This window comes from Macaca mulatta, chromosome 20 (genome assembly GCF_049350105.2).
Source record: "Macaca mulatta isolate MMU2019108-1 chromosome 20, T2T-MMU8v2.0, whole genome shotgun sequence".
NCBI lineage: Eukaryota > Metazoa > Chordata > Mammalia > Primates > Cercopithecidae > Macaca > Macaca mulatta.
The window spans coordinates 6,240,969-6,267,538 of NC_133425.1; the positions used below are offsets into that span (position 1 = coordinate 6,240,969).

At 47.8% G+C, this 26,570-nt stretch overlaps 1 protein-coding gene across 8 annotated transcripts in view; it reads left to right on the forward strand.

Moving 5' to 3' along the window:
- Positions 1 to 26,570, forward strand: part of SEC14L5 (SEC14 like lipid binding 5) — an 81,919-nt gene that overhangs the window by 29,151 nt on the left and 26,198 nt on the right. For all 8 annotated transcript variants that reach the window (XR_013410913.1, XR_013410914.1, XM_077983894.1 and 5 more), the window contains 5 exon segments: positions 17,321 to 17,470; positions 17,927 to 18,058; positions 20,564 to 20,692; positions 21,604 to 21,796; positions 26,262 to 26,374. Coding sequence is in view for 6 of the 8 variants with exons in the window: in XM_077983894.1 (XP_077840020.1) it covers positions 17,321 to 17,470; positions 17,927 to 18,058; positions 20,564 to 20,692; positions 21,604 to 21,796; positions 26,262 to 26,374 (717 nt within the window). In the remaining 2 variants the exon portion in view is untranslated.

A 26,570-nucleotide genomic window follows, 5' to 3' on the forward strand; every position in this document is an offset into this window, starting at 1 on the left:
ACAACAACAGCAACAAGAGAAAAAAAAAAACAAAAAACAGGCGAAACTCTCCCTCTCCAGCTTTGTTCATGGCTGATTCATTGTTCAATCCCTGTGGATAAACCCTGTTCTGACAACTGAGGGGAGTTACTCATTTATTCACCTGCCCAATAAGCATCTTCCAGAACCTAGCTCTCTCAAGGCAGAGCTTTGGGCTGTGCACCTGCTGATGTCCCCTGGGAGTGTAGACGTAGGTCCACTCACTCTGAGACTAGGGAGACCAGTACTTATGTGACTTAATTTCCCAGGGATATATAGAAAGATGGTTCCATTTTCCTATTTTATTTCCCTGGCACTTGGCCATTCACTCATTCCTTCCTTCTTTCATTCATTTGACAAATATTGGCTGAATGTCTACAATGTCCCAGGTGTTGTATAAGGCACTAGGGAATTCAGTGGTAAATGAAACCTACATAGTGGCATTGCAAAAGTAAATAAACAAACACAGACATAACGTCCTATTCCAAACCATAATGAATGCTTCTGATACAGTTGTAGACCATCTAGGAGGTGGCTTATTCTTTTTTTTTTTTTTTTTTTTAAGTGCCCAGGCTGAAGTGCAGTGGTGCAGTTATAGCTCACTACAGCCTCAACCTCCTGGGTTCAAGCAATTCTCCCTTCTCAGCCACCTGGGTAGCTGGGACTATAGGTGCCACCAAATATGGCTAATTTTAAAATATTTTGTAGAGTTAGGGGTTTTACTGTGTTGCCCAGGCTGCTCTGAAACGCCCGGCTTCAAGTGACCCTCTTGCCTTGGCCTCCCAATGTGCTGGAATTATAGGTGTGAGCCACTGCACCTGGTCTCACTCTATATTTTTTTTACTGTGATGAAATACATGTAACATAAATCTTACCATTTTAAGCGTCTTGAGTGTACAGTTCAGTGGCATAAGTACATTTGCATTACTGTGCAACTGTCTGCACCGTGCATCTCCAGAACCCCTTCATCATCCCAAACTGGACTCTACCCATGAAACGCTAACTCTCCACTCCCTGCTCCGCACTGCTCCTATTAGCCACTATTCTATTTTCTGTCTCTGCAAATTTGACCATTCTAGGTACCTCACAGAAGAGGAATCATACAATAGTTGTCCTTTTGTGTCTGGCTTATTTCACTGGAAACAATGTCTTTCAGGTTCAGCCGTGTCTTGGCAGGTGCCAGTGCCTCACTCCTCTTTAAAGCGGAATATATACGTCATTGTATGACTCCCTCACCTTTCATTTATCCATTCATCTGTTGATGGACACGTGGGTGGTTTCCACCTTTTGATTATTATGTAAATGATGCTGCTGTGAACATTTGTGTGCAAATATCTGTTTCAAGTCCCCATTGGTTTGCTCTTGTCCATTAAGAAAAAATCAACTATGTGGTACCTGGCATTGTCCCTTTAATTGTTGCAGCAACTCCAGAGCCCACACTCTTAATGGCAGTGCCATGCTATTGTTCATTCATTCATCCCGTAAATGTCTATTGAGTGGTGACTATGTGCTAGGCATTTTTGCAAAGCACTGCAGATTCAGGGATGTCAGGGGCTGATGATGCTACTTCGGCAGTTGTGATGCATGAAGGAATAAAACAGGCCCAACTGAGTCAGCATCCTTTTCCTCTTTTTTTTCTGAGAAAAACTGAGCCTCAGAAAGGTTGCTTTGAGGACATCCAGCTGCCAGTGGCAGAGCTGGGGTCCCTTGTTGACCCTGTGCTGTGTCTCTGCTACTCCCCCAGGCCCCGCCCTTGTCCTCTCACTGAGTCCAGGTGCCCTGGCTGCAGAGGTTGTTCTGACCCTGTGTCTCCATCTCATGTGTGTCCCAGGCTGGCTTTGCTGGGATGAGCAGTGGCTTTTCAGCTCCAGGGCCATCTGGGTACAGCTGCAATGATGGATTGTCTGCAACAGTCATCTCAGGGCTTCCGGAACAGTGTCAGCCTGGTTCTGCCAGGCCCACTTCCCTTCATCAGCTGGGTGACACTGCTGCCATTGGGTGGCTGATGACTCATTCCAGCTCTAGTTGAGCACCCCTACTAAGAGTTGGGGGGTCTATTTCATGGCACAGTATTCAGAAGTAAAAAGGAAGGAAGCACTGATGCATGATGCAGCAACACGGATGGCCTGAAAACATTGTGCTGAGTGAGAGAGGTCAGAGGCAGAAGGCTGTGTCTTATGTGATTTCTTTTCTTTTCTTTTCTTTCTTTCTTTCTTTCTTTCTTTCTTTCTTTCTTTCTTTCTTTCTTTCTTTCTTTCTTTCTTTCTTTCTTTCTTTCCCTCTCTCTTTCTTTCTTTCTTTCTTTCTCTCCTTCCTTCCTTCCTTCTTTCTTTTCTTTCTTCTTTTTTTTTTTTTTTGAGACGGAGTCTCACTCTGTCGCCCAGGCTGGAGTGCAGTGGCCGGATCTCAGCTCGGGTTTATGCCATTCTCCTGCCTCAGCCTCCTGAGTAGCTGGGACTACAGGCGCCGCCACCGGGCCCGGCTAGTTTTTTGTATTTTTTAGTAGAGACGGGGTTTCACTGTGTTAGCCAGGATGGTCTCCATCTCCTGACCTCGTGATCCGCCCATCTCGGCCTCCCAAAGTGCAGGTATTACAGGCGTGAGCCACCGCGCCCGGCCTCTTTTTTTTTTTTTTTTTGTCAGAGTCTTGCTCTGTCGTCTAGGCTGGAGTGCAGTGATACAATCTCGGCTCCCTGCAACCTCTACCTCCCGGGTTCAAACGATTGTTGTGCCTCAGCCTCCTGAATAGCTGGGACTACAGGTGCATGCCACCATGCCCAACTAATTTTTTGTGTTTTTGTTAGAGATGGGGTTTCGCCATGTTGACCAAGCTGGTCTTGAACTCCTGACCTCAGGTGATCTGCCCAACGAGGCCTCCCAAAGTGTTGGGATTACAGGCGTGAGCCACCTCACCAGGCCTTATATGACTTCATTTCTAGGAACTATCCAGAGAAGGGAATACATGGACACAGAAAGTGGATGAGTTGGATGAGTAGTCATCTAGGACTGGGGTGGCACGGGAGCGGGTGAAGATGGGGGTGACTTCTAAAGGATACAGGGTTTCTTTTGAAGGTGATAAAAATATTCTGGATTAGGTAGTGGTGATCGTTGTAAGTTCATGAATGTACTGAATAAAACACACTGGACTGCATACTTTATATTTTATTTTTTGAGACAGGGTCTCTCTCTGTTACCCAGGTTGGAGTGCGGTGGTAGGATCACAGCTCACTGCAGCCTCAAGCCATCCTCCCATCCCAGCCTCCTGAGTAGCTGGGACCACAGGCATGCACCATCATGCCTGGCTAGTTTCTTATTTTTTTGTAGAGATGAGGTCTTGCTATGTTGCTCAGGCTGGTCTTGAATGCCTGGGCTCAAGCGATTCTCCCACCTCGACTTCCCAAAGTGCTGGGATTACAGGGTGAGCCACCATGCCTGGCCTGACTTGCATACTTTAAAAGGGCGAATTATATGATATGATAATTATATATTTTTTAAAATTTATTTTTAAATAGTTTTTGGGGTACAGCTGTTTTTTTGTTTGTGTGTGTGTGTGTGTTTTTTTTTTTTTTTTTTTTTTTTTTACATGGAGAAGGTCTTTAGTGGTGATTTCTGAGATTTTAGTGCACCTGTCACACAAGCAGTGTACACTGTGCCCAATGTGTAGTGTTTTATCCCTCACCCCCCCAATCTTCCCCTCCCATGTCCCCAAAGTCCATTATATCATTCTTATGCCTTTGCATCCTCATATATATATATTATATATATATGTATATATTTGAGATGGAGTCTCACTCTGTCACCCAGGCTGGAGTGCAGTGCTGTGATCTCGGCTTAATGCAACCTCTGCCTCCTAGATTCAAGCGATTCTCCTGCCTCAGCCTCCTGAGTAGCTGGGATTACAGGTGTGTGCCACCATGCCTAGCTAATTTTTGTATTTTTAGTAAATATGGAGTTTCACCATGTTGGCCAGGCTGGTCTCGAACTCCTGACCTCAAGTAATCCGCCCGCCTCAGCCTCCCAAAGTCCTGGGATTAGAGGTGTGAGCCACCGCACCCACCTTGCATCCTCATATCTTACCTCTCACTTATAAGTGAGAACATATGCTATTTGGTTTTCCATTCCTGAGTTACTTCACTTAGAATAATGACCTCCAGCTCCATCCAAGTTGCTGCAAAAGACATTATTTTGTTCCTTTTTGTGGCTGAGTAGTATTCCACGGTGTACATATACCACATGTTTTAAATCCACTCGTTGGTTGATGGGCGTTTAGGTTGGCTCCATATTTTTGCAATTGTGAATTGTGCTGCTATAAACATACATGTGTATGTGTCTTTTTCACATGATGATTTATTTTCCTTTGGGTAGATACCCATATTTCAATTTTTTAAAAAAAGGGTTGGGGGAGGTGAGTAGGTTGATATTACATCTGTACTGTGGTCCCCTAGACTTGCATGGGGAAGGAAGGGGGTTGACAGGGAGACTCCTGAAGAGAATGACAGGGGATGGGGGCACCTTACTCAGTGGCTGCATAGTGGCCAGGGCCCCAAATCGGGTCTGCAGAATAGAAAAGGGAAGGGAAAGCATCGGGCTGGAAGATATTGGTGCAGTTGGGATATTCTTTCTGCATTCTTACTGGACGTTTTGGGGTAAGTGGCATTCCAGCTTCCTTTGAATTTGGATGAGGAAGAGCAGGAAGGAAGGAAGGAAGGAGGGGAGGAGGGATCATCTCTCAAGTGATTAGCAGAAATAGCTTTTTGTACTTTATAGAATCTCACTCATTTTTAAAATTTAAATTTATTTAACAAATGGCGATGTAGAACGAACCATGTGCCAGGCACTGCTCTAAGGACATTACATGAGCTGACTCCTTTATTCCTCTAACAAGTAGCAAAGTAGCTACTTTCCCCCCCCCGCTCCTTTTTTTTTTTTGAGACGCAGTCTTGCTCTGTGGCCCAGGCCGGAGTGCAGTGGCCTGATCTCAGCTCACTGCAAGCTCTGCCTCCCGGGTTCACGCCATTCTCCTGCCTCAGCCTCCCGAGTAGCTGGGACTACAGGCGCCGCCACCACGCCCGGCTAGTTTTTTTTTTTGTATTTTTTAGTAGAGATGGGATTTCACCGTGTTAGCCAGGATGGTCTCGATCTCCTGACCTCGTGATCCGCCCGTCTTGGCCTCCCAAAGTGCTGGGATTACAGGCTTGAGCCACCGTGCCCGGCTTTTACTCCCCCTTTTATACAGAAACGAATTAAGGCACTGAGAGCTTGATGACTTTTTCACACAACTGATGAGAGGCAGAGCAGAGATCCCACTCCAGACCCCACAGCCCACTCTCTCAAGCGCGGTGCTATGCTGTTGTTCATTCATTCACCCTGTAAATGTCTACTGAGTGTTGACTATGTGCGAGGCATTTTGCAAATCACTGCAAATTCAGGGATGTCAGGAGCTGATGACCCTACTTCAGCAGTTGTGATGCCTGAAGGAATGAAACAGGCCACCTGAGTGCTAGTTGGGAGGTTCTATGATTATTCCACTTTACAGATGAGAGAGGGGTTACCCAGCCTGGAATTGGGCAAGTCTGGGTGGGAATTCAGGGCTATTTAGCTCGAGCCTCCCATCTCCACACGCTAATTGTGTCAATATGGATTTTGCAGGATGGGGACCCATAAGAGGCAGCCCTGACTGGTCCCTGCCTGCCCCGCTGTGGCCCTGCAGCTGTGGGCCCTGGGCTTTGAACCATCTCCTTTTCTGAGCAGGCAGGCTTGGATGTCCTCTCCAGCCGCCTGGCAGAAGGGCTGTAACTGAATGCTTCTGTGGCCTTGTGTCCCTGAGAGCGCCAAGCCATGTGTTTGTTTAGCAGGGAGAGGCTCAGGTCTCATTTGTGGGTGGTCAAGCCAACTTTAGGGACAGGAGTCAGCAGCTGAGGCTCTTAGGCAGGGACAAAACTAGTGGTGTGAGCCGGTTTCCAACACAGAAAGGTCCTGTGAGCTGTTTGATCCTCTAGGACCCTGGGAGGTACCAAAGGCACAGGGGCCAGGGCCTGTTTGGTCTCTGCCAGGGCCTTTCACAGGGTAGGGTACCCAAGGCCCACAGTTTCTCAAGGGTCACAGCAATGTCTAACAAGGAAAGAAAATAAACGTAATAATTCCAGAATACAAAAAGAAACAAAAAGCCACCAGGCGTGGTGGTTCATGCCTGCAATCCCAGCACTTTGGGAGGCTGAGGCAGGCAGATCACTTGAGATCAGGAGGTCGAGACCAGCCTGGCCAACATGGTGAAACCCCATCTCTACTAAAAATACAAAAATCAATCGGGCATGTTGGTGGGTGCCTGTAATCCCAGGTATTTGGGAGGCTGAGGCAGGGGAATCTCTTGAACCCAGGAGGCAGAGGTTGCAGTGAGCCGACATTGTGCCATTGCCCTCAAGCCTAGGTGAAAGAGTGAGACTCCATCTCAAAAAAAAAAAAAAAAAAAGAAAGAAACCTGCAGAGTTAAAATGAACAAATGTTGAATTAAATGCCTACCAAGGGCAACTTCATGCCAGGCTGTCGTCTGGACCTCAACTGTGATGAGCTCATGTATATGTAAATCACGGAAAGTGGATGCATTTTAATATGTGTGATGTGATTGCCACGGGTAGGGCCCAGGACCTGCGAAGGCCTCACAACCATCCTGCGAAGAGAGGTGCTCTATAACCTTCCGGGGCTCCCTGGTCCCTTCTAGGTAAGGTCCCTACCCACTTGGCAGGCAGGCATTTGAATTTTATTCAGCCAGTGTTTTTATTTTATTTTATTTTGTTTATGAATTATTATTATTATTATTTTGAGATGGACTCTCTGTTGCCCAGGCTGGAGTACAGTGGCATGATCTCGGGTCACTGCCACCTCCTCCTCTCAGGTTCATGCCATTCTCCTGCCTCAGCCTCCTGAGTAGCTGGGATTACAGGTGCACATCACCATGCCCGGCTAATTTTTTGTATTTTTAGTAGAGATAGGGTTTCACCATGTTATCCAGGCTTGTCTTGAACTCCTGGCCTCAAGTGATCCACGTGCCTCGGCTTCCCAAAGTGCTGGGATGATAGGTGTGAGCCACCGTGCACGGCCTTTATTTTATTTTTTAAAGAAACAAGATCTTGCTCTGTCACCCGGGCTAGAGTGCAGTGGCATAATCATAGCTCACTGCAGCCTTGACCTTCTGTGCTCAAGCGATTCTCCCGCCTCAGCCACCAGAGTAGCTGGGACTACAGGTGCATGCCACCACACTTGGGCAATTTTCTTATTTTTAAAATTTATTTATTTATTTTTGAGACGGAGTCTCACTCTGTTGCCCAGGCTGGAGAGCAGTGGCACAGTCTTGGCTCACTGCAAGCGCCGCCTCTGGGGTTCAGTCCATTCTCCTGCCTCAGCCTCCCAAGTAGCTGGGACTACAGGCGCCCGCCACCATGCCCAGCTAATTTTTTGTATTTTTAGTAGAGACGGGGTTTCACTGTGTTAGCCAGGATGGTCTCGATCTCCTGACCTCGTGATCCGCCCGCCTAAGCCTCCCAAAGTGCTGGGATTACAGGCGTGAGCCACTGCGTCTGGCTAATTTTCTTATTTTATGTAGAGATGAGGTCTCACTATTTTGCCCAGGCTGGCCTCGAACTCCTGGGCTCAAATAATCCTCCTGCCTTGGCATCCCAAAGTGCTGGGATTATAGGTGTGAGCCACTGCACCTGACCTCAGCCAGTGTATTTTAATATCGTCTCCAAGTCAGATGCAGGAAGGGAATCTCCGGGCAAAGAGGCTGGACCCTCAGAGGTGCCCACGGTCAAGCTGGGGAGACAGACACATTTTCAAACACATGGGGGACTGCCCGAGGAACAGGGGCAGAGGAGGGTCAGAACTGGGTTGAGCGTGAACTGAGGGTATGAACCAGGCTTCCGTCCTGTGTGGGAGTGTCTTGGGTGCAGGGCTGTCCCTCAGAGATCAAGGCACTATTTGGTTCTAGAAGTAATGCAATGCACCAACCCCATGGTCTGACTGCAAGGGCGTCCAATCGCAGCTTGATCCCTCACAAGCTGTGTGACTATGGGCAAGTGACTTAAACTCTCTGAGTTTTGGCTTCTCCATCTGTCCGATGGGGAGGATGAGCACTACCTACTTCTTCGGGAGCAGCACATGGTACGCAGTGAGCCCAGTGTATGCCTCGGCTATTGCTGTCACTGCAATGATGATTAGGCTTGGGCAGCTGAAAATTGTCCAAATGTGTCCTTTTGGTACTCATCGGCACCTTGTGGTCATCCAAAATGAACGGAAAGTGTTCTGCCTGACCAGCCACCCGCTATAGACATTCACCCCAGGAGAAGGCAAGGCAGTTCTCCCGGGGCCTGGAGGCGCCTGGAGACCAGGCATTGATTGTCCCTGGACAGCCCTTGGGCTGGGAGGAGCTGCTTTTCTTGCTCCTGTGGTCATTTTCCCTGCAACAGGAGGATGAGGTTTGGAAGCAGCAGGCAGAATGTGAGGCTGGTTTCTGCCGAGGTCCCTCCATCCCCTTCCCTGCATCCCCTTCTCTCCATCCCCTTCCCTGCATCCCCTTCTCTCCATCCCCTTCCCTGCATCCCCTTCTCTCCATCCCCTTCCCTTCATCCCCTTCTCTCCATCCCCTTCCCTGCATCCCCTTCTCTCCATCCCCTTCCCTGCATCCCCTTCTCTCCATCCCCTTCCCTGCATCCCCTTCTCTCCATCCCCTTCCCTGCATCCCTTTCTCTCCATCCCCTTCCCTTCATCCCCTTCTCTCCATCCCCTTCCCTGCATCCCCTTCTCTCCATCCCCTTCCCTGCATCCCCTTCTCTCCATCCCCTTCCCTGCATCCCTTTCTCTCCATCCCCTTCCCTTCATCCCCTTCTCTCCATCCCCTTCCCTGCATCCCCTTCTCTCCATCCCCTTCCCTGCATCCCCTTCTTTTCATCCCCTTCCCTGCATCCCCTTCTCTGACATCCAGGGTGGTGAACCTCCTTCTCACGCCCCACCAGCCCCATTCTCAGCCCACCCCGATCCTCACTTCTCCAGTTCCCCTGCTTTGCGAGTTGCAGGCTAGCGGGACTCAGCATTTCCAAACCACCGATGGTTGTGACGTAGCCAGAGATTCTGAGGCAGGAAAGGGTGGTTCAGGGTTGGCGTCTGGGTCAGACAGGCTCACGCACCAATCCCACCACTCTCCAGCCATGTGCTGTGCTGGGCGAGTCACTCTGTCTTCCTGAGCCTCAACTTGCTCATCTGTAAAATGGGCAAATACTAGTTCCCATCTCACCAGGGCCTTGTGAGGATAAAGTGAGGCAGTTAACACTTTATAAAGTCCTTAACAACAGTGTCCAACAATCGTAAAAGTCCTCTCATGCTGGACAACTGGCTCTGGGATGGATGCCTTCCAGATGGAGCCTCAGCTCGGGTGTCCCCCCATAACATGTGGTTCTGTCACTGGATACTGGGAGAAGTACCTTCCTTCCCTTTCAAAGTCAGAGAAAGTCGTGCCCAAGCAGACCAGCCTCCCCCTCTGTGCCTGTTATCTGGGGGCTCCAGACCAGGCCTTTCTAACAAGACGTTTGTTAGGACGGGAAGTGAGTCAGGAACTCTGGCCCTTGATTGGCTGCGTGTACTGAGTCTATGGCTTTATCCCCTCCCTGACACCCTCCTTGGGGCTGTTTGGGCCAAGTGCATGTTATTTTCTTCTTTGCTGGTTAGCACTGTTAGCCCCGAGGGTATGCTGAGGACCAAGCCCGGCACAGGTATGAGGTTGTGCTTTGGAAAAGGAGGTCATCCTCCTTCACAAATTTCCTGTTACAAGGCACGATAAACGCTCTCAAAGAAATAAAGGGTAAAAGGAAAGAGAACCAAGGAAGAGGCAGTCGTGCATTGGAGGGGCAGGGAGGGTGTCCTAGGAAGAAGGACCAGCATGGATGAAGGCCTGAAGCCTGAACGTCTCCTTGGCCCAAATCCAGGCCTCCTACCCCTCCAGAAAGCCCCATGACTCATGCCTCCCATCCCCTTCACTGTCAAGGAAATTGGTCAGCGTTCCAAGCATCTGGAATAGCAAGTGCAAAGTCCTCATGGCAGGGACACGCTTGATGTATTATTGTTCTAAACGCAGCAAGACTGCCGTGGCTGGAGCCAGATAAGGGGGCAGGGATGGGAGATGGGTTGGTAGGGCAGATCACACAGGGCCTGAGGACCATTATAAAGAGTGCAGGGTTTATTCTGGGCATCAAGGCCTATTCTTTTCTTTCTTTTTTTTTTTTGTTTTTCGTTTTTTTTTTTTGAGATGGAGTCTCGCTCTGTCGCCCACGTTGGAGTGTAGTGGTGGTGCGATCTCCGCTTACTGCAATCTCCGCCTCCAGGGTTCAAGCAATCCTCCCGCTTCAGCCTCCTTAGTAGCTGGGATTACAGGCATGCACCAGCACGCCTTGCTAACTTTTTTTTTTTTTTTTTTTGTATTTTTAGAAGAGATGGGGTTTCACCATGTTGGCCAGGTTGGTCTTGAACTCCTGATCTCAAATGATCCATGCACCTCGGCCTCCCAAAGTGCTGGGATTACAGACGTGACTACCTCGCCTGGCCTCCTCAAGGCCTGTTCTGAGTATATCCTCCCCCGAAACCATTTCGTTTGGGGAACAGGAGGGAGACAGCAGTAGAAGGAAGGGGAGAGGCTCACGGGCGGTGTGGCCGCTGCCTGGCGTGATTCTGAAGGACAGAGGGTGGAAAAGGGAGAGTGACTGTTTGGCCCTGGGGGGACGGTGCCTGGCTCTGTTTCTGAGCTGCCCATGAGAACAAGCCCCGCTGCTGAGCAAACGGTTCCTGGAGGGAGTGGGGGCTGGGCCCAAATGGGATTCAAATCCAGGTTCATCATCCCATGCTGTGTGACTTTGGGTAAATTAGTGAGCCTCTCTGGGCAAGTACATGAGACATATATGCATTTTCCAAACGATGAAACAGGCCCAGAGAAAGGAAGGGGCTTGCCTTGTTGGAAGGAAGTGGAGCTGGGCTTCCAACCAGGTGACCTGAACCCCTCCAGCCTCCACTGGCTTTACTCTGCGCTCTGTCCTCCGTGGGGAGATGATTTCCTTTGAAAGTGGGGCCAGCGTGGCTGAGATCTATAGGGCAGATACAGTTCTCAGGGTGCCTCCCTTGCCAGCTGGCTGAGCCCAGACCCCAGGATCCCCATGGTGCATTCTCTGGGCGAATGAGGCCTCCCGATTCCAACGCTGATGTGTTTGTCCCAGCAACTGACTTGGAGATACGGCAGGAGGCAGCTCTGTCCTCCTGGCCCCTGGTGGAGGACAGGCTGGCTGGCCTAGCCCGGCCTGGGGTGACACCAAGGGCTCCTGGGCATGTATCCGTTTCTTCCTCGGCCCCCTCCCCCTGCTTCTCTTCCTGGGAGCCAGGAGGGAAGGGGGAGGAGATGTCTGTCCTCAGATGCCGGCACTATTTTTGGAGCCTGCGTTGATCCCAATTCCGGGGCACGTGGGCTGTGACAGGCGCTGGGAGCAGACCCCGCTGGAATAAGGAATAAGGTCAGCCACAGATGTCGGGATATGCCCCCACCACCCTGACCCTGGCCCTTCTAGAAGTGGGCACAGACTCTTGCCCTCCCTGAGCACAGGTTCATGGGCTTGGGGGCCCCTCCCAGGTACTTTCACCCAGCTCTGCACCCCCACCTGGCAGGACCTCCGCCCGCACAGAAGCAAGCAGCCCCAGCACAGAGGCTGGGGCTGACCTGAAGTGGCTCCCAGGACAGTGAGGGGCCCTTCCCTTTGAAGGGCACGGGGCATGGAATCCAGCTTAACCTCCTGTGCTGGTGACCAAATCCTGTCTGAGACACTCGGAGAGGCCGTGGAGGAAATAATCCCGGCCATCCCTTCTCCAGCACCCACAGCAGTTTGCTCAGGTCTCAGGACGTCTCTGTGCAACCGGGCACTGAGAGTTTAAGTAACCCACCCAGAGTCACACAGCTTGTGAGTGGTAGAGCTGGGATTTGCACCCAGGCAGGGCTTCAGTCTGTGCCATCAGTCAGGGTGAGACTGTCTAACGGCTCACAGGAAGGACAGTGCTGAATATTTACATTAACATATACATAAAAAAATCACAGAGTAGATATATTCATATATAAAATAAGCTCCTTATTTAAACCATCCATATATTTATTTATTTATGACGGAGCCTGGCTCTGTTGCCCAGGCTGGAGTTCAGTGGCTCGATCTCGGCTTACTGTAACCTCTACCTCCTGGGTTCAAAAGATTCTCCTGCCTCAGCCTTCTGAGTAGCTGTGATTAGAAGCATGTGCCATCATGCCCAGTTAATTTTTTTTTTTTTGCTATTTTTTAGTAGAGACAGGATTTCATCATGTTAGCCAAGCTGGTCTCAAACTCCTGACCTCAAATGATCTGCCTGCCTTGGCCTCCCAAAGTGTTGGGATTACAGGAGTGAGCCACCGTGCCTGGCATACCCATATATTTATATATGGCATATATTATGTATCCATATATAAAATAATATATTTACATGTGTACATTTATATATACATTATATATTTATAGATATGTGTAGATATGATCTATATTATATACTATCTATATTTATTAAATTATAATATATTGTATAGAACACCCTGTATTTACATTGTGTATAGAAAGATATATGCACACTAAATAATTGTGTATATTTATATTAACACATATTCACATATCTTTATATATGCATTTAAATAATATACGTATTCATGTGGCCAGGCGCGGTGGCTCATGCCTGTAATCCCAGCACTTGGGGAGGCCGAGGTGGGCAGATCACCTGAAGTTAGGAGTTCGAGACCAGCCTGACCAACATGGTGAAACCCCATCTCTACTAGAAATACAAAAATTAGCTGGGTTTGATGGCATGTGACTGTAATCCCAGCTACTTGGGAGGCTGAGGCAGGATAATCACTTGAACCTGGGAGGCCGAGGTTGCAGTGAGCCAAGATCACGCCATTGCACTCCAGTCTGGGCGACAAAAGCAAAACTCCATCTCAATAAATAAATAAATAAATAGTATATGTATACATGTGGATTCATATGTGTGTATGTGTATATATAAACACATACACGTGGAGAGAGAAAGACACCTTTTAAAAATAGTTTTATTAAGATACAATTCACGTCATACAACTCATCCATTTGCAGCACCCAATTCAGTGGCTTTCAGTAGATTCACAGTATTGTGTAAACTTCACCACAATCAGCTTTAGAATAGTCTCATTACCTCAAAAAGAAGCTCTGTCTGCCTTAACCCTCAACCCTCAACACCCCCACCATCTCTTTCCTCACCACTCCTGGCCCCTGACAGCCACTAATCTGTTTTCTGTCTCTCTCTATTTGCCCATTCTGGACATTTCATATAAATGGATTCATGCAATATATGGTCTTTTGTGATTGGCTACTTGCACTCAGCATAATGTTTTCAAAGTTCACCCATGTTGTAGCATGAATCAGTACCTTATTCCTTTTTAAGGCTGTATAATATTCCATTTTATGGCTAGACCACCATTGATTTATTCACTCATTCATTGATGGACATTTGGGTTATTTCCACTTTGCCTATTATGAATAATGTTGCTACAAATACTTGTATTTTTTGTGTGTGTGGATTTATTTTTTCATTTCTCTTGGGTACATACTTACGAGTGGAATTGCTGCATCATATGGTAACTCTTTGTTTAATTGTTTGAAGAACTGCCAAACTATTTTCCAAAGGGGTTGTACCATATTACACACACATGGGAGGGTTTGGAGGCTTCAGTTTCTTCACATCCTCACCAGCACAGGCTATTATTATGTCTTTTAAAAGTTATTATAGTCATCCTAGTGGATGTGAAGTGGTATTTCATTGTGGTTTTGATTTGCATTTCCTTAGTGACTAATGATGTTGAACACAGTTTCATTTGCTTTTTTGTGTTGGTATATTTTCCTTGAGAAAAAGTCTGTTCAGATCTTCTGCCATTTTAAAATGGGGTCATCTCTTTATTGTTGAATTCTAACACTTGTTTATATATTCTAGATGCAAGTCCCCCATCTTCTACACACACACAAGCACACATATGTATGTGTGTATAATTTGCAAAAATTTTCTCCCGTTCTCAGGGCTACCATTTCACTTTCTTGCTTGTATCCTTTGAAACACAAAAATTTTAAAATTTGATGATATCCAGTTTATTTTTTCTTTTATTGTTCGTGCTTTTGGTGTCATAAAGAAAAAACCATTGCTTAATCCGAGTTCATAAGCATTTATTCCTATGTTTTCTTCTAAGAGTTTCGTAGTTTTTAAAAAATCCTTTTACAAAATTATTATTATTATTTTATTTGTTTATTTTTTTGAGATGGAGTTTTGCTCTTGTCTCCCATGCTGGAGTGCAATGGCACAATCTTGGCTCACTGCAATCTCCACCTCCCAGGTTCAAGTGATTCTCTTGCCTCAGCCTCCCAAGTAGCTTGGATTACAGGTGAATGCTACTACACCCAGCTAATTTTTTTGTATTTTTAGTAGAGACGGGGTTTCACCATATTGACCAGGCTGGTCTCTAACTCTTGACCTCCGGTGATCCACCTGCCTTGACCCTGCAAGATTCTGGGATGACAGGCGTGAGCCACCACGCCCGACTCCAACTTCATTCTGTTGCATGTGTATATCCAATTGTCCTGGCATCATTTACTGAAGAGATTATTCTTTCCTCATCAGATTGTCTTGACACCTTTGTAAAAAATCAGTTGATAATAAACGTAAGGGCTTATTTCTGGATGCTAAATTCTTTTCCATTGAGCTGTATGTCTACCCTTATGCCAGTATCACACTGTTTTGATTACCATAGCCTGGTATGATATCTATGTATAGATATGATATATATTTATATACATACTATCTATATTTATAAAATTATATAGAAACACTCTATATTTACATTGTGTGTAGATAGATATGTGCACAGTCTATAAAATTGTATTATTTTTCTTTTATTGTTGAATAGCTTGATGTTGCTATAAATATTTGTGTATAATTTTTGTGTGTGGACTTATGTTTTTATTTATCTTGGGTATATACCTAGGAGTGGAATTGCTGGATCATAAGGTAATTCTATGTTTAACTGTTTGAAGAACTGCCAAGTCATTTTCCAAAGGGGTTGTACCATATCACATTCACATGATGGGGCTTGGGGGTTTCAATTTCTCCACATCCTCACCAACATGTGCTGTTATGTCTTTTTTTTTTTTTTTTTTTTTTGAGGCAGAGTCTCGCTCTGTCGCCCAGGCTGGAGTGCAGTGGCGCGATCTCGGCTCACTGCAAGCTCCGCCTCCCGGGTTCCCGCCATTCTCCTGCCTCAGCCTCCCGAGTAGCTGGGACTACAGGCGCCGCCACCACGCCCGGCTAATTTTTTTTGTATTTTTAGTGGAGACGGGGTTTCATTGTGTTAGCCAGGATGGTCTCGATCTCCTGACCTCGTGATCCGCCCGTCTCGGCCTCCCAAAGTGCTGGGATTACAGGCTTGAGCCACCGCGCCCGGCTTTTTTTTTTTTTTTTTTTTGAGACAGAGTTTCGCTCTTGTCGTCCAGACTGGAGTGCAATGGTGTGATCTCGGCTCACTGAAACCTCTGCTTCCTGGGTTCAAGCAATTCTCCTGCCTCAGCTTCCCAAGAGCTGGGATTACAGGCACCTGCCACCATGTCCAGCTATTTTTTGTATTTTTAGTAGAGACGGGGTTTCACTATGTTGGCCAGGCTGGTCTCGAACTCCTGACCTTAGGTGATCCACCTGCCTTGGCTTCCCAAAGTGCTGAGATTACACACGTGAGCCACCACACTTGGCCTGCTACCCTGTCTTTTAAAGTAAATCAGGAAATATGAGTTCTCCAATTTTGCTCTTTTTCTTTTTTTTTTTAAATAATATCTTTTATTTTTTTGAGACGGAGTCTCACTTTGTGGCCCAGGCTGGAGTGCAGTGGCCGGATCTCAGCTCACTGCAAGCTCCACCTCCTGGGTTTACGCCATTCTCATGCCTCAGCCTCCGGAGTAGCTGGGACTACAGGCACCCACCACCACGCCCGGCTAGTTTTTTGTATTTTTAAAATAGAGATGGGGTTTCACCGTGTTAGCCAGGATGGTCTCGATCTCCTGACCTCGTGATCCACCCATCTCGGCCTCCCAAAGTGCTGGGATTACAGGTGTGAGCCACCGTGCCTGGCCTTTGCTCTTTTCCAAGATTGCTTTTGGTTATCTTTGGTCTGTTGCATATCCATATGAATTTTAGGATAAGCTTGTCAATTTCTGTCAAGAAGTCAGCAGGGATGTGGATATTGTGTTGAATCTGTAGACCAGTTGGGGAATATTGCCATCTTAACAATATTAAGTCTTCTGTTTCATGAATATGGGATGCCTTTCCATTTATTTAGGTCTTTAATTTTTTTCAGCAATGTTTTGTAGTGTTCAGAGTATACATTTTACATTTCTTTTTGTTAAATATATTCCTAAGTATTTTATTCTTTTTGATGTGGTTGTAAATAGAATTTTTTCATTTTATTCTCAGTTAGTACATAGAAATACAACTGAGTTTTCTACATTGGTTTTATATCCTGCAGCCTTGCTGAACTCATTGATTAGTTCTAATCTTTTTTTGTGTACTGTATGGATGCTTTAGGATTTTCTATATAAATAATCATGTCATCTGCAAATACAGATGGTTTTACTTCTTCCTTTCCAACTGGATGGCTTTTATTTCTTTTACTTATCTAGAACCTCCAGCACAACGTCGAATAGACACGAAGAATGCACATTCCTACCTTGTTCCTAATTTTGGGGGAAAGCACTCAGTCTTTCACTAGGGATGTTAACTGTGGCTTTTAGCAGATGGCTTTACCAAGCGGAGGAAGTGCCCTTCTATTCCTAGTTTATTGATTTTTTTTTTTTTTTTAATCATGAAGGGGTGCTGGATTTTTCTCAAATGGTTTTCCTGAGAAATACCTTATTTTAAAATGTCCCCGGAGTCCCTGTGCTTTCTTCTGAGGGCAAAAACTCAAATGCAGAGGCAAAAACTTATTTGCCAAATCATTGTCCATGCTCTGCTGTGTCGGGCCCTAACAGGTGCTAGCTGGTGGAATGAGTGTTGGTAACGACTGCAAAATCCCTGCCCCTTCCAGCGGCCAGGGCTGCGTTTCACGTCTGATAAGTGACACAGCAGATAAGGAGGTCGCGCTGGGTGGGGGAGTCCCTCTGCCCCCCACCGCGGGCGCTCACTGCCGCTCTGCCTCCAGGCCTACGAGAAGCGCTTCCCCACCTGCCCGCAGATCCCCGTCTTCCTGGGCAGCGAGGTCCTGCGCGAGTCCCGCAGCCCGGACGGGGCTGTGCACGTGGTGGAGCGGAGCTGCCGGCTGCGCGTGGACGCCCCGCGGCTGCTGCGGAAGGTGGGCGGTCCTGGGGCTGTGGGGCGGAGGAGGGGACCTGTCGCCGGGGTATGGGAGGGCTGGGCGCGGGAGCTGGGGACCAGGGCGGCGGGGGTCAGGAGGTGGAGTGAGGGTGTGTGAGTTGATGTTCGGATGGAGGTTCCAGGATGAGGGTGGCGGAACCCTGGTGGGGGGACCAGGGCCCAGGAGGGGCGAGGGCTGGAAGGCTGGGCTGGGGAGTAGGGGGAACTGGGCGGGGTTCGCGGGCCCAGGGCCGGAGCTGGGTGGTGGAGATGGGTGGGCGGCAGGGTGGAAGTCGGGGGTTGGGGTCCTGGGTCCGAGCTGGGTGGGCGGTGGCGCAAGGGACTTGGGCCTCAGGGCAGGGGGTGACTGGGGCCGACCCGCCGGACTCTCTCTCCATTCCTGTGCGTTTCATGCCCTCCACCCACCTCCGCCTCCCCGCCCCTTCCCTTGCAGATCGCAGGTGTTGAGCACGTGGTCTTCGTGCAGACAAACGTCTTGAACTGGAAGGAGAGGACGCTCCTCATCGAAGCGCACAACGAGACCTTCGCCAACCGCGTGGTGGTGAACGAGCACTGCAGCTACACGGTGAGCCCAGGCCGCCCTCAGTGCCCACGCCCAGAACCCACCTGCGTCCAACACCCATTTGCCCCCGGGACCCACCTGCCCCCTGCACCCACCTGTGCCCAGAGCTCTGTCCTCACATTCCTTGAGCCTCTGCCCAGCCATCCCTCCTGCCGCATTGTCAGGTAAGATGCAGGATGCTTGGTTGCCTTTGCAGTTCGGATGAACAACCCATAAATTTTTTTAGTATGTCTCGAATATTGCTTGGGATATACTTATACTCAAATGTTATTTGTGGTTAATCTGAAATTCAAACGTGACTGGACATCCTGCGTTTTATCTGCTAAATCTGACAACTCTATCCCCTCCCTCCTTTCCTTCCTTCTTTCATGAAACTATGCATAAGTTTCCTCGCGTGTGAAATTGGCTTAATAATCATGCCTACTACATAGGTTGATGTAGGATTAAATGAACGAAAATACACAAACCCTTTAGACCAGTGCCTGGCACATATTAAGTTCTATGTAAATGTTACCTTTGAATATAATTAATAATAATAATTATTATTCTTCTCTAATATATACTGGTTGAGCACCTACTGTGTGCCAGGCACCCTGCCAAGTGCTGAGCATGCAGCAATGGACCAGGCTGCCTGACCACTGCCCTCATGGAGGGTCCACTCCAGTGGAACAAAACGGAATCAGTGTGTATGCATTTGTCACAGCTGAGGCTGGATCCAGCAGGGGGATGTGTGGGACTCAGAGGAGGTGGTGGGGGCACTGAAGCTGAGTGCTAAAGGATGAGAGAAGCTGCCCATGGAGGGCTGGGAACAGCATTTTGGGGATGGGAACAGCATGAGTGAGGTCTGCCAAGGTGAGGCACATGGGGGCTAGATCTTGATGACTTTAGAGGCTGGAATGAGGCACCTGCAGGCATTCACTGATGGCACCCAGTTCTGCCACTTTCTTGCTGAGTAACAATGGGCCACACCGTCTGTATCTGTAAAATGGGGACATTGGCAGATCCTGCCTTGTTGGGTCGTTTTCACAACGATAACTCCAGGATAGCAATGATAGATCACTGTACGTGGTTTTTTTCTTTTTCTTTTTCTTTTCTTTTCTTTTTTTTTTTTTTTTTTGAGAAAGAGTCTCACTGTGTGGCCCAGGCTGGAGTGCACTGGCACAATCTTGGCTCACTGCAACCTCCGCCTCCTTGCTAAAAGGATTCTCGTGCCTCAGATTCCCGTGTAGGTGAGATTACAGGCACGCGCCATCGCATCCGGCAAATTTTTATGTTTTTAGTAGAGATAGGGTTTCTCCGTGTTGGCCAGGCTATTCTCAAACTGCTGGCTTCAAGAGATCCACCCACCTTGGCCTCCCAAAGTGCTGCGATTACAGACATGAGCCACCGTGCCCGGACCCATTGCCTTTTCTTTCTATGCCTCCAGCTCCACTTGGCCCTCCAGGAGCTTGGGCTCAGGGTGTTTAGATCCACTGGGGAGGGGCGAGCAACAGTTGTTGAAACCCCTCTCAGCGTATGTGGTTTCTCAGAATGAGTTCTGTCAGTAGCTGAGTCAGCAGCACTTGGGCTGCTTGTGAAATGCAGATTCCTGGGCCCCAACCTGGAAGTGTCTAGGGGCAGGCCCAGGAATCTGCATATTTTAACAGACTCCCTGGTAATGTTTCTGCCCACAGATGTTTGAGGGGGACTAGGTCTGGGTCCATAAAGGAGCTCTGCCAGTGAAGTTTTCTTTTTGCAAACATACAGATCTATAAATATTTACTGATATATAAGGATGTGTAATATATCTTTATATCGATAACATATAACTATTTTTAAAATCTAAATTTTATGTATATTGATATATAATTTATATATTTATGGATTATATAAATGATACACTGAACAATTGTATTTATTTATTTTTTTATTATTATTTTTTGGAGAGGGAGTCTTGCTCTATTACCCAGGTTGGAGTGCAGTGACATGATCTCGGCTCACTGCAACCTCCACCTCCCAGGTTCAAGTGATTCTCCTGCTTCGGCCTCCCGAGTAGCTGGGATTACAGGCACCCACCACCATCTCCACCTTAGTTTTGGATTTTTAGTAGAGACGGAGTTTCACCATCTTGGCCAGGCTGGTCTCAAACTCCTGACCTCAACTGATTCACCCACCTTGGGCTCCCAAAGTGCTGGGATTACAGGTGTGAGCCACCACGCCCTACCTAAACATATGTATTTCTAACTAATTTTCTATGTATGTGTATAATATTGAAAGGGCAGGGCTGCAGATTTGAGACCCACATTCTCCCGGCTTCTCATGAGAAGGCTTTTTGTTCCCTGACAGTTTGAACTTTGCATCCTTCTCTGGGTGGGGGCCCCTTGGTCCTGCTACCCCCTCCAGGGTTGCCAGGCTTGATCTGCTGTCCACTGCAGGCTCTGCCTGGGCCCAGGTCAGCAGGAGAGCCCTAGGGGAGGGCAGGGTGCCCCCAACACTGAGTCCCTGGCATGGCCCCCGCCTGGCTTTCAGGTCCACCCTGAGAATGAAGACTGGACTTGCTTCGAGCAGTCGGCCTCACTGGACATCCGGTCCTTCTTTGGCTTTGAAAATGCCTTGGAGAAGATCGCCATGAAGCAGTACACCGCCAACGTCAAGAGGGTAAGGGGTGGGTTGTGTTAGTTACTGGAGGAAGGTGCACACACCTGCTGTGCCGTCACCAGCCACGTGACACCTGGCAAGACCCTTACCCTTCCTGGGCCTCAGTCTTATCTGTTAAATGGGTACTCTAGTAATGACCAAATCACCACGAGATGATGGATGGAAAGTAACTGGTCTGTAACAGGGGCACCCTAATCCTTGCTCTGGCACCACGAGACGTCCAGGATTATGTGGTGAATTTTCTGGACACCAGATAACTCTGTGGTGCTTTTTTTTTTAAGATAAAATGATCATTGCTTGCTTTAAAGACCTCAATCCATCCCTGAGTAAAGACCTGTTCTTGTGATAAAACAGATGAAATTAACTTTAATAAAAAAATTTTATCCAATGTGTTACTGATATAAAACGTATTACTCCGAGGTGGGAGGATCAATTGAGCCCAGGAATTTCAGAACAGTCTAGGAAACATAGTTGACCCCAGCTCTAAAAAAATAAAATAAAATAAATTAGCTGGGTGTGGTGGTGAGTGCCTATAGTCCCAGCTGCTCAGGAGGAGGATCTCTTGATCCTGGGAGGTTGAGGCTGCAGTGTGCTGAGATGGTACCACTGCACTCCAGCTTGGGCAACACAGCAAGACACTGTCTCAAAAAAAATAAACAAAAACAACCCCCAACCCGAAAAACTTATTACTGAGCTATTTTGCATTCTTTGTTTGGTACCAAGCCTTGGAAATCAGGTGGGCGTTGGACACTCGCAGCGTTTTTCCATCCCGACTGGACACATCCAGCTGCTCAATAGCCACGTGTCAGGGCTGGGACCTGAGCCAGCTGGGGGTGACTCCCTGCGGTGACCCGGTGACCCCCCTCCATCCTGCCCCATGCTCATGTGTCTTGGGTCTCTCTGGCTTCCAGGGGAAAGAGGTGATTGAACATTACCTGAATGAGCTCATCTCCCAGGGTACCTCGCACATTCCCCGCTGGACGCCTGCCCCGGTCCGTGAGGAGGATGCCCGCAACCAGGCTGGACCGAGGGACCCTGGCTCCCTGGAGGCCCACCGGCCCGGTAGTGCCCTGGGCCCCTCTCTGGAGGCGGTCAGTATGGACGGTAGGTGGTGCAGCCCAGGCCAGTCAGCCCTAGGAGGCTGCTGCAGGTCCTCTTGCTCCATGGGGGGCCTGGGGCATGTTGGGGAGAATTGCTTCCCATCCCCCTGGGAGTGGTTCTGGATCTTGGAACAACGCAGCCTCCTGCCTCCACTGACTGCTTCTCCCTCTCTCCATCCTGGTCCAAGAGCAGAATCCATTTGTGTCTCTTCTTTGTTTGTTTGTTTGTTTGTTTTTTGAAACAGAATCCCCCTCTGTCGCCCAGGCTGGAGTACAGTGGCGCGATCTCGGTTCGCTGCAACCTCTGCCTCCTGGGTTCAAGCGATTCTTCTGCCTCAGCCTCCCAAGTAGCTGGGGTTACAGGCATCTGCCACCACGCTCAGCCAATTTTTTGTATTTTTAGTAGAGATGGGGTTTCACCACGTTGGCCAGGCTGGTCTCAAACTTCTGAGTTCAAGTGATCCGCCTGCCTTGACCGCCCAAAGTGCTGGGATTACAGGCATAAGCCTTGCGCCTGGCAAAAACTCATTTATTTCTAGATCAGGAATTAACCTCTGGTGCCTTGACATTGCCTCTTTCTCTAGTTTTACTATTTGCTAACTTACCAGTTATTATGAATTTACTAATTATTACGATTGCTATTGCTATTTTAAATTATATGAGTAATGCATGATCATGGTAGAAAAAAATTCAAACTGCTTGGAAGGTGTAAGAAGTAAGATTCTTTTCCTCTCCCTAGAGGCTAACAATGGTTTTGTGTTTCTATGTCCTGGAACTGTTTAGGTGTATATATGGACACAATATGTGTATATACCCACACACATATGTGTATACTTGCATACATACATGTGTGTCTTATGTTGAATACATGAGAACATATACATTCCATATGATATTTTGCTTTTTTTCCACTTAGTAATGTTGCCTGAAAAACTTTCTGTACCAGTGCTTATGTCTTCTTTTCATACTTCATAGTATGGTGTGGTTGCACCATAACTTATTTATTAATAAATATTAATTATTTATTTAGACACAGGGTCTTGCTCTGTTGCCCAGGCTGGTGTGCAGTGGTGCAATCATGTCTCTCTGTAACCTTGAAATCCTGGGCTCAAATGATCCTCCTGCCCCAGCTTCCTGAGTAACTGGGACTATATAGGCACAGGTCACCATGTCTAGATAATTTATTTTTACTTTTATTTTATTTTTAATTAATTATTTTTGAAGCAGAGTCTCACTCTGTCACCCAGGCTGGAGTGCAATAGCAGGATCTCTGCTCAATGCAACCTCCGCCTCCTGGATTCAAGCGATTCTCCTGCCTCAGCCCCCTGAGTAGCTGGGACTACAGGCGTGTGCCACCACGCCTGGCTAATTTTTATATCTTTAGTAGAGACGGGGGTTTCACCATGTTGACCAGGCTGGTCTTGAACTCCTGACCTCAGGTGATCCACCTGCCTTGGCCTCCCACAGTGCTGGAATTATATGTGAGCCACTGCACCTGGCCTTGATTATTTTGAATTAGTCTATTTAGCTAGTTCCCTATTAAAGGAAACAACCCTATTTAGGTTGTTTTAGTTTTTTAAAATACAAATAGCATGGTACATGTGAGTACTTAAGAATTTATGAGAAGTACGTAAGTATATACAAAGGGTAACATTTTAAAAGTGGAATTGCTGGTTCAAAGTTTACATACAAGTAAAATTTTGGTAGATTTAACCATTAGGCTTCCAATGAGGTTGTACTAATCATTGTTCCCAGCGAAAGTGTGTAATTGCATCTATTCCTGACTTCACCCCAGCTCCCCAGAAAACTCTTAGAAAACATTTCAAACTTCTGAAAGGCAATAAAAGTGGTCACTGGTTGATTAGTGACCAGTTTTTTCATTATGAGCGAAATCAGGCATGATTTTTCATGTTTAGCAACCGTTTTCCTTTTTTTTTTTTTTTTTAAATAATGAATACTTGTTCTTGTCCTTTGTCCATTTTCTTATTTGCCCATTGCTTTCTTATTGGTTTGTAAGAGCTCTTTGTATATGAAAGCAACTAGCCTTTTGTCACAGTTCAGGCTTTTATGGACATGGAAAATGTTCACAATATAATGTTAAAAGGAAAAATCCTAGGATACAAACTGTATGTACACCACGAATCCAGTTCTAGCCATGTGTAAGATGTGTACTCATGTTGATAATGTTTTTCCTTTAGGGCCACTGCCGTGCAGGGACTTCCCTGACTCTGACATACTTGGGTGGCAGTGCCATGGAACTAATAATACATCTAGGGGTCTGTTTAGGGAGAACGAAGTTCATTCATGCAACAAGTATTTATTCTTTTTTTTTTTTTTCTGTCACCCAGGCTGGAGTGCAGTGGCACGATCTTGGCTCACTGCAATCTCTGCCTCCTGGGTTCAAATGATTCTCCTGCCTTAGCCTCCCGAGGAGCTGAGAGACTACAAGCGTGTGCCATCATGCCCGGCTAATTTTTGTATTTTTAGTAGAGATGGGGTTTCACCATGTTGGCCCTGCTGGTCTCAAACTCCGACCTCAAGTGATCCTTCTGCCTTGGTCTCCTAAAGTGCTGGAATTACATGCAACAAGTATTTACCCTGCACCGGCTGTGTGTGCTGGCTGGATGCTGTTGTACGTGCACATTTTTTTTTTCTTTTTTAAACAACAGTGCCTTCTCCTGCCCCATCCTGTGCACGCTGTCTGTGGCCTTGTCCCCTGTACCTTCCCCATTTTGCACAGGTCCATCCTTCCTTCTCCATCTGTGCTGTCTGCCAGTAGCGCAGGCACTCAGGGTGGCTGGCAGAGGACATCCTCTGCCCCTTCTGCCCTCTCCTGAATCACTGAGTCTTTGTGCTCAGAAGTAGAAAAAACCTTCACATCTGCCCAGGGCCGGAAGGATGCTGGGAGCTCCGGGCTCCCTCGCGTTTCTCTCTCATCCCATCCCCACTCTGTCCCTGATTCCAGCATCTCTGCCTCTGACCACACAAGGTCTGAACAATTCACCTCTCTGCCAGCATTCTCCTGCCTCTGTTTACCCAGGTGCCTCCTGGCACAGCAGTTGGCGTGACCCCCCACTGTGGGCTTTTCTGTTTTGGGGGTGCTGCTGGCCATTCATTCAGCCTGTTTCCTTGTTTAGCCGTCTGTCCACGAAGAACTGGCCCTGCCCGTGGAGGCTGCTGCTTTGTGTGACGTCTCCGCCCACTGCTGAGATGCCGAGAGGCCACTGCATGGCAGCATCTGCCACCCTCATGGCTAAGAGTCGGGCAACAGGACTCAGGCTTGGGGCCTGGCCTCTGCACGCTGGCAACATTCCGACTGCAACCGCCCAATTGTGGGGGACAAGTGGGAATGTTCCCTGTGGTTCCCGGGCTGCTGAAGAGACAGCGTGGCTGTGTCGCAAGGTCCAGGCTCTGTCAAAAGCTGCTGTCTGTCAAAACCCCACAATGGGACCTGGGCAGGCGGAAAGCAAAGAGAACTGGCGTTTATCCACCACCTCCTTTATGCTGGGCACACAGCATGCATTTACTCATTCGAGTTCCTCCACCTCTCTAGGCCTCAGTTTGTTTGTTTTTTTTAGGTATATTGCCATTTTTATTTTTTAAGTGTTTTATGTTACATTTTCTTCTTTTTTTTTTTTATTATACTTTAAGTTCTAGGGCACATGTGCGCAACATGCAGGTTTGTTACGTATGTATACATGTGCCATGTAGGCCTCAGTTTTATCTTCTCTCTCTTTCTCTATCTCTGTCTCCCCCTTTTTTTTTTTCTTTTTTAAGACAGAGTCTCACTCTGTTGCCCAGGCTGGGGTGCAGTGGTGCAATCTTGGCTCACTGCAACCTCCATCTCCCATCTTCAAGCGATTCTCCTGACTCAGCCTCCTGAGTAGCTGGGATTACAGGTGTGCGCCACCACACCTGGCTAATTTTTGTATTTTAATAGAGACCAGGTTTCACCATGTTGGCCAGGCTGGTCCCAAAATCCTGACCTCGGGTGATCCGCCTGCCTTGGACTCCCTAAGTGTTGGGATTGCAGGTGTGAGCCGCCGCGCCAGGCAGTTTTATCTTCTCTAAAGCGGATAATAGTGACGCCTGCCTCACAGGGGTGTGGGGAGAGCTCACTGAGACCAGGTGGCTTCTGAGCAGGCAGTGAGTGTGAGCCCATATTGTGAATAATCCTTAGAACGTCCCCAGAGGGTGGGAATTATTCCCGGGGTCAAAGAGGAGAAATCCCGTCTCATAGTGAGATCGAGGTTTGCCCGATGATGTGTTTTCAGAACACCCTTGGACGTGGGCTGGAGAAATGAATGCATTGAGAGTCCCTGCAGCTGCTATCTGGGGTGGGGACTCAGCCTGGCTTGGAACCACATTTTAGGGTCAGTGAGGCAGCCAATCAGGAATGGCAGACAGACCACTTGGTAAAGAGACGCGGCGTCTCCCTCTTGTCCTGAAGCTCCCCCTTCTCCTCCAAGGGGACAAGTTGGACGCGGACTACATTGAGAGGTGCCTGGGCCACCTCACGCCCATGCAGGAGAGCTGCCTGATCCAGCTTCGGCACTGGTTACAGGAGACCCACAAAGGCAAGGTGGGTGCAGGGGGTACCCTGGAGCAGTGGATGAACAGACAAGGACTTGTACTCAGCCTCCATGTGCGGGAAGGAAAGGCGAAATGAAGTGTGATGAGAAGGCGAGATGATAATACTGACACATTATCTCTTGCTTATTTATTTATGTATTTATTTGAGACAAAGTCTCACTCCCACCCAGGCTGGAGTGCAGTGT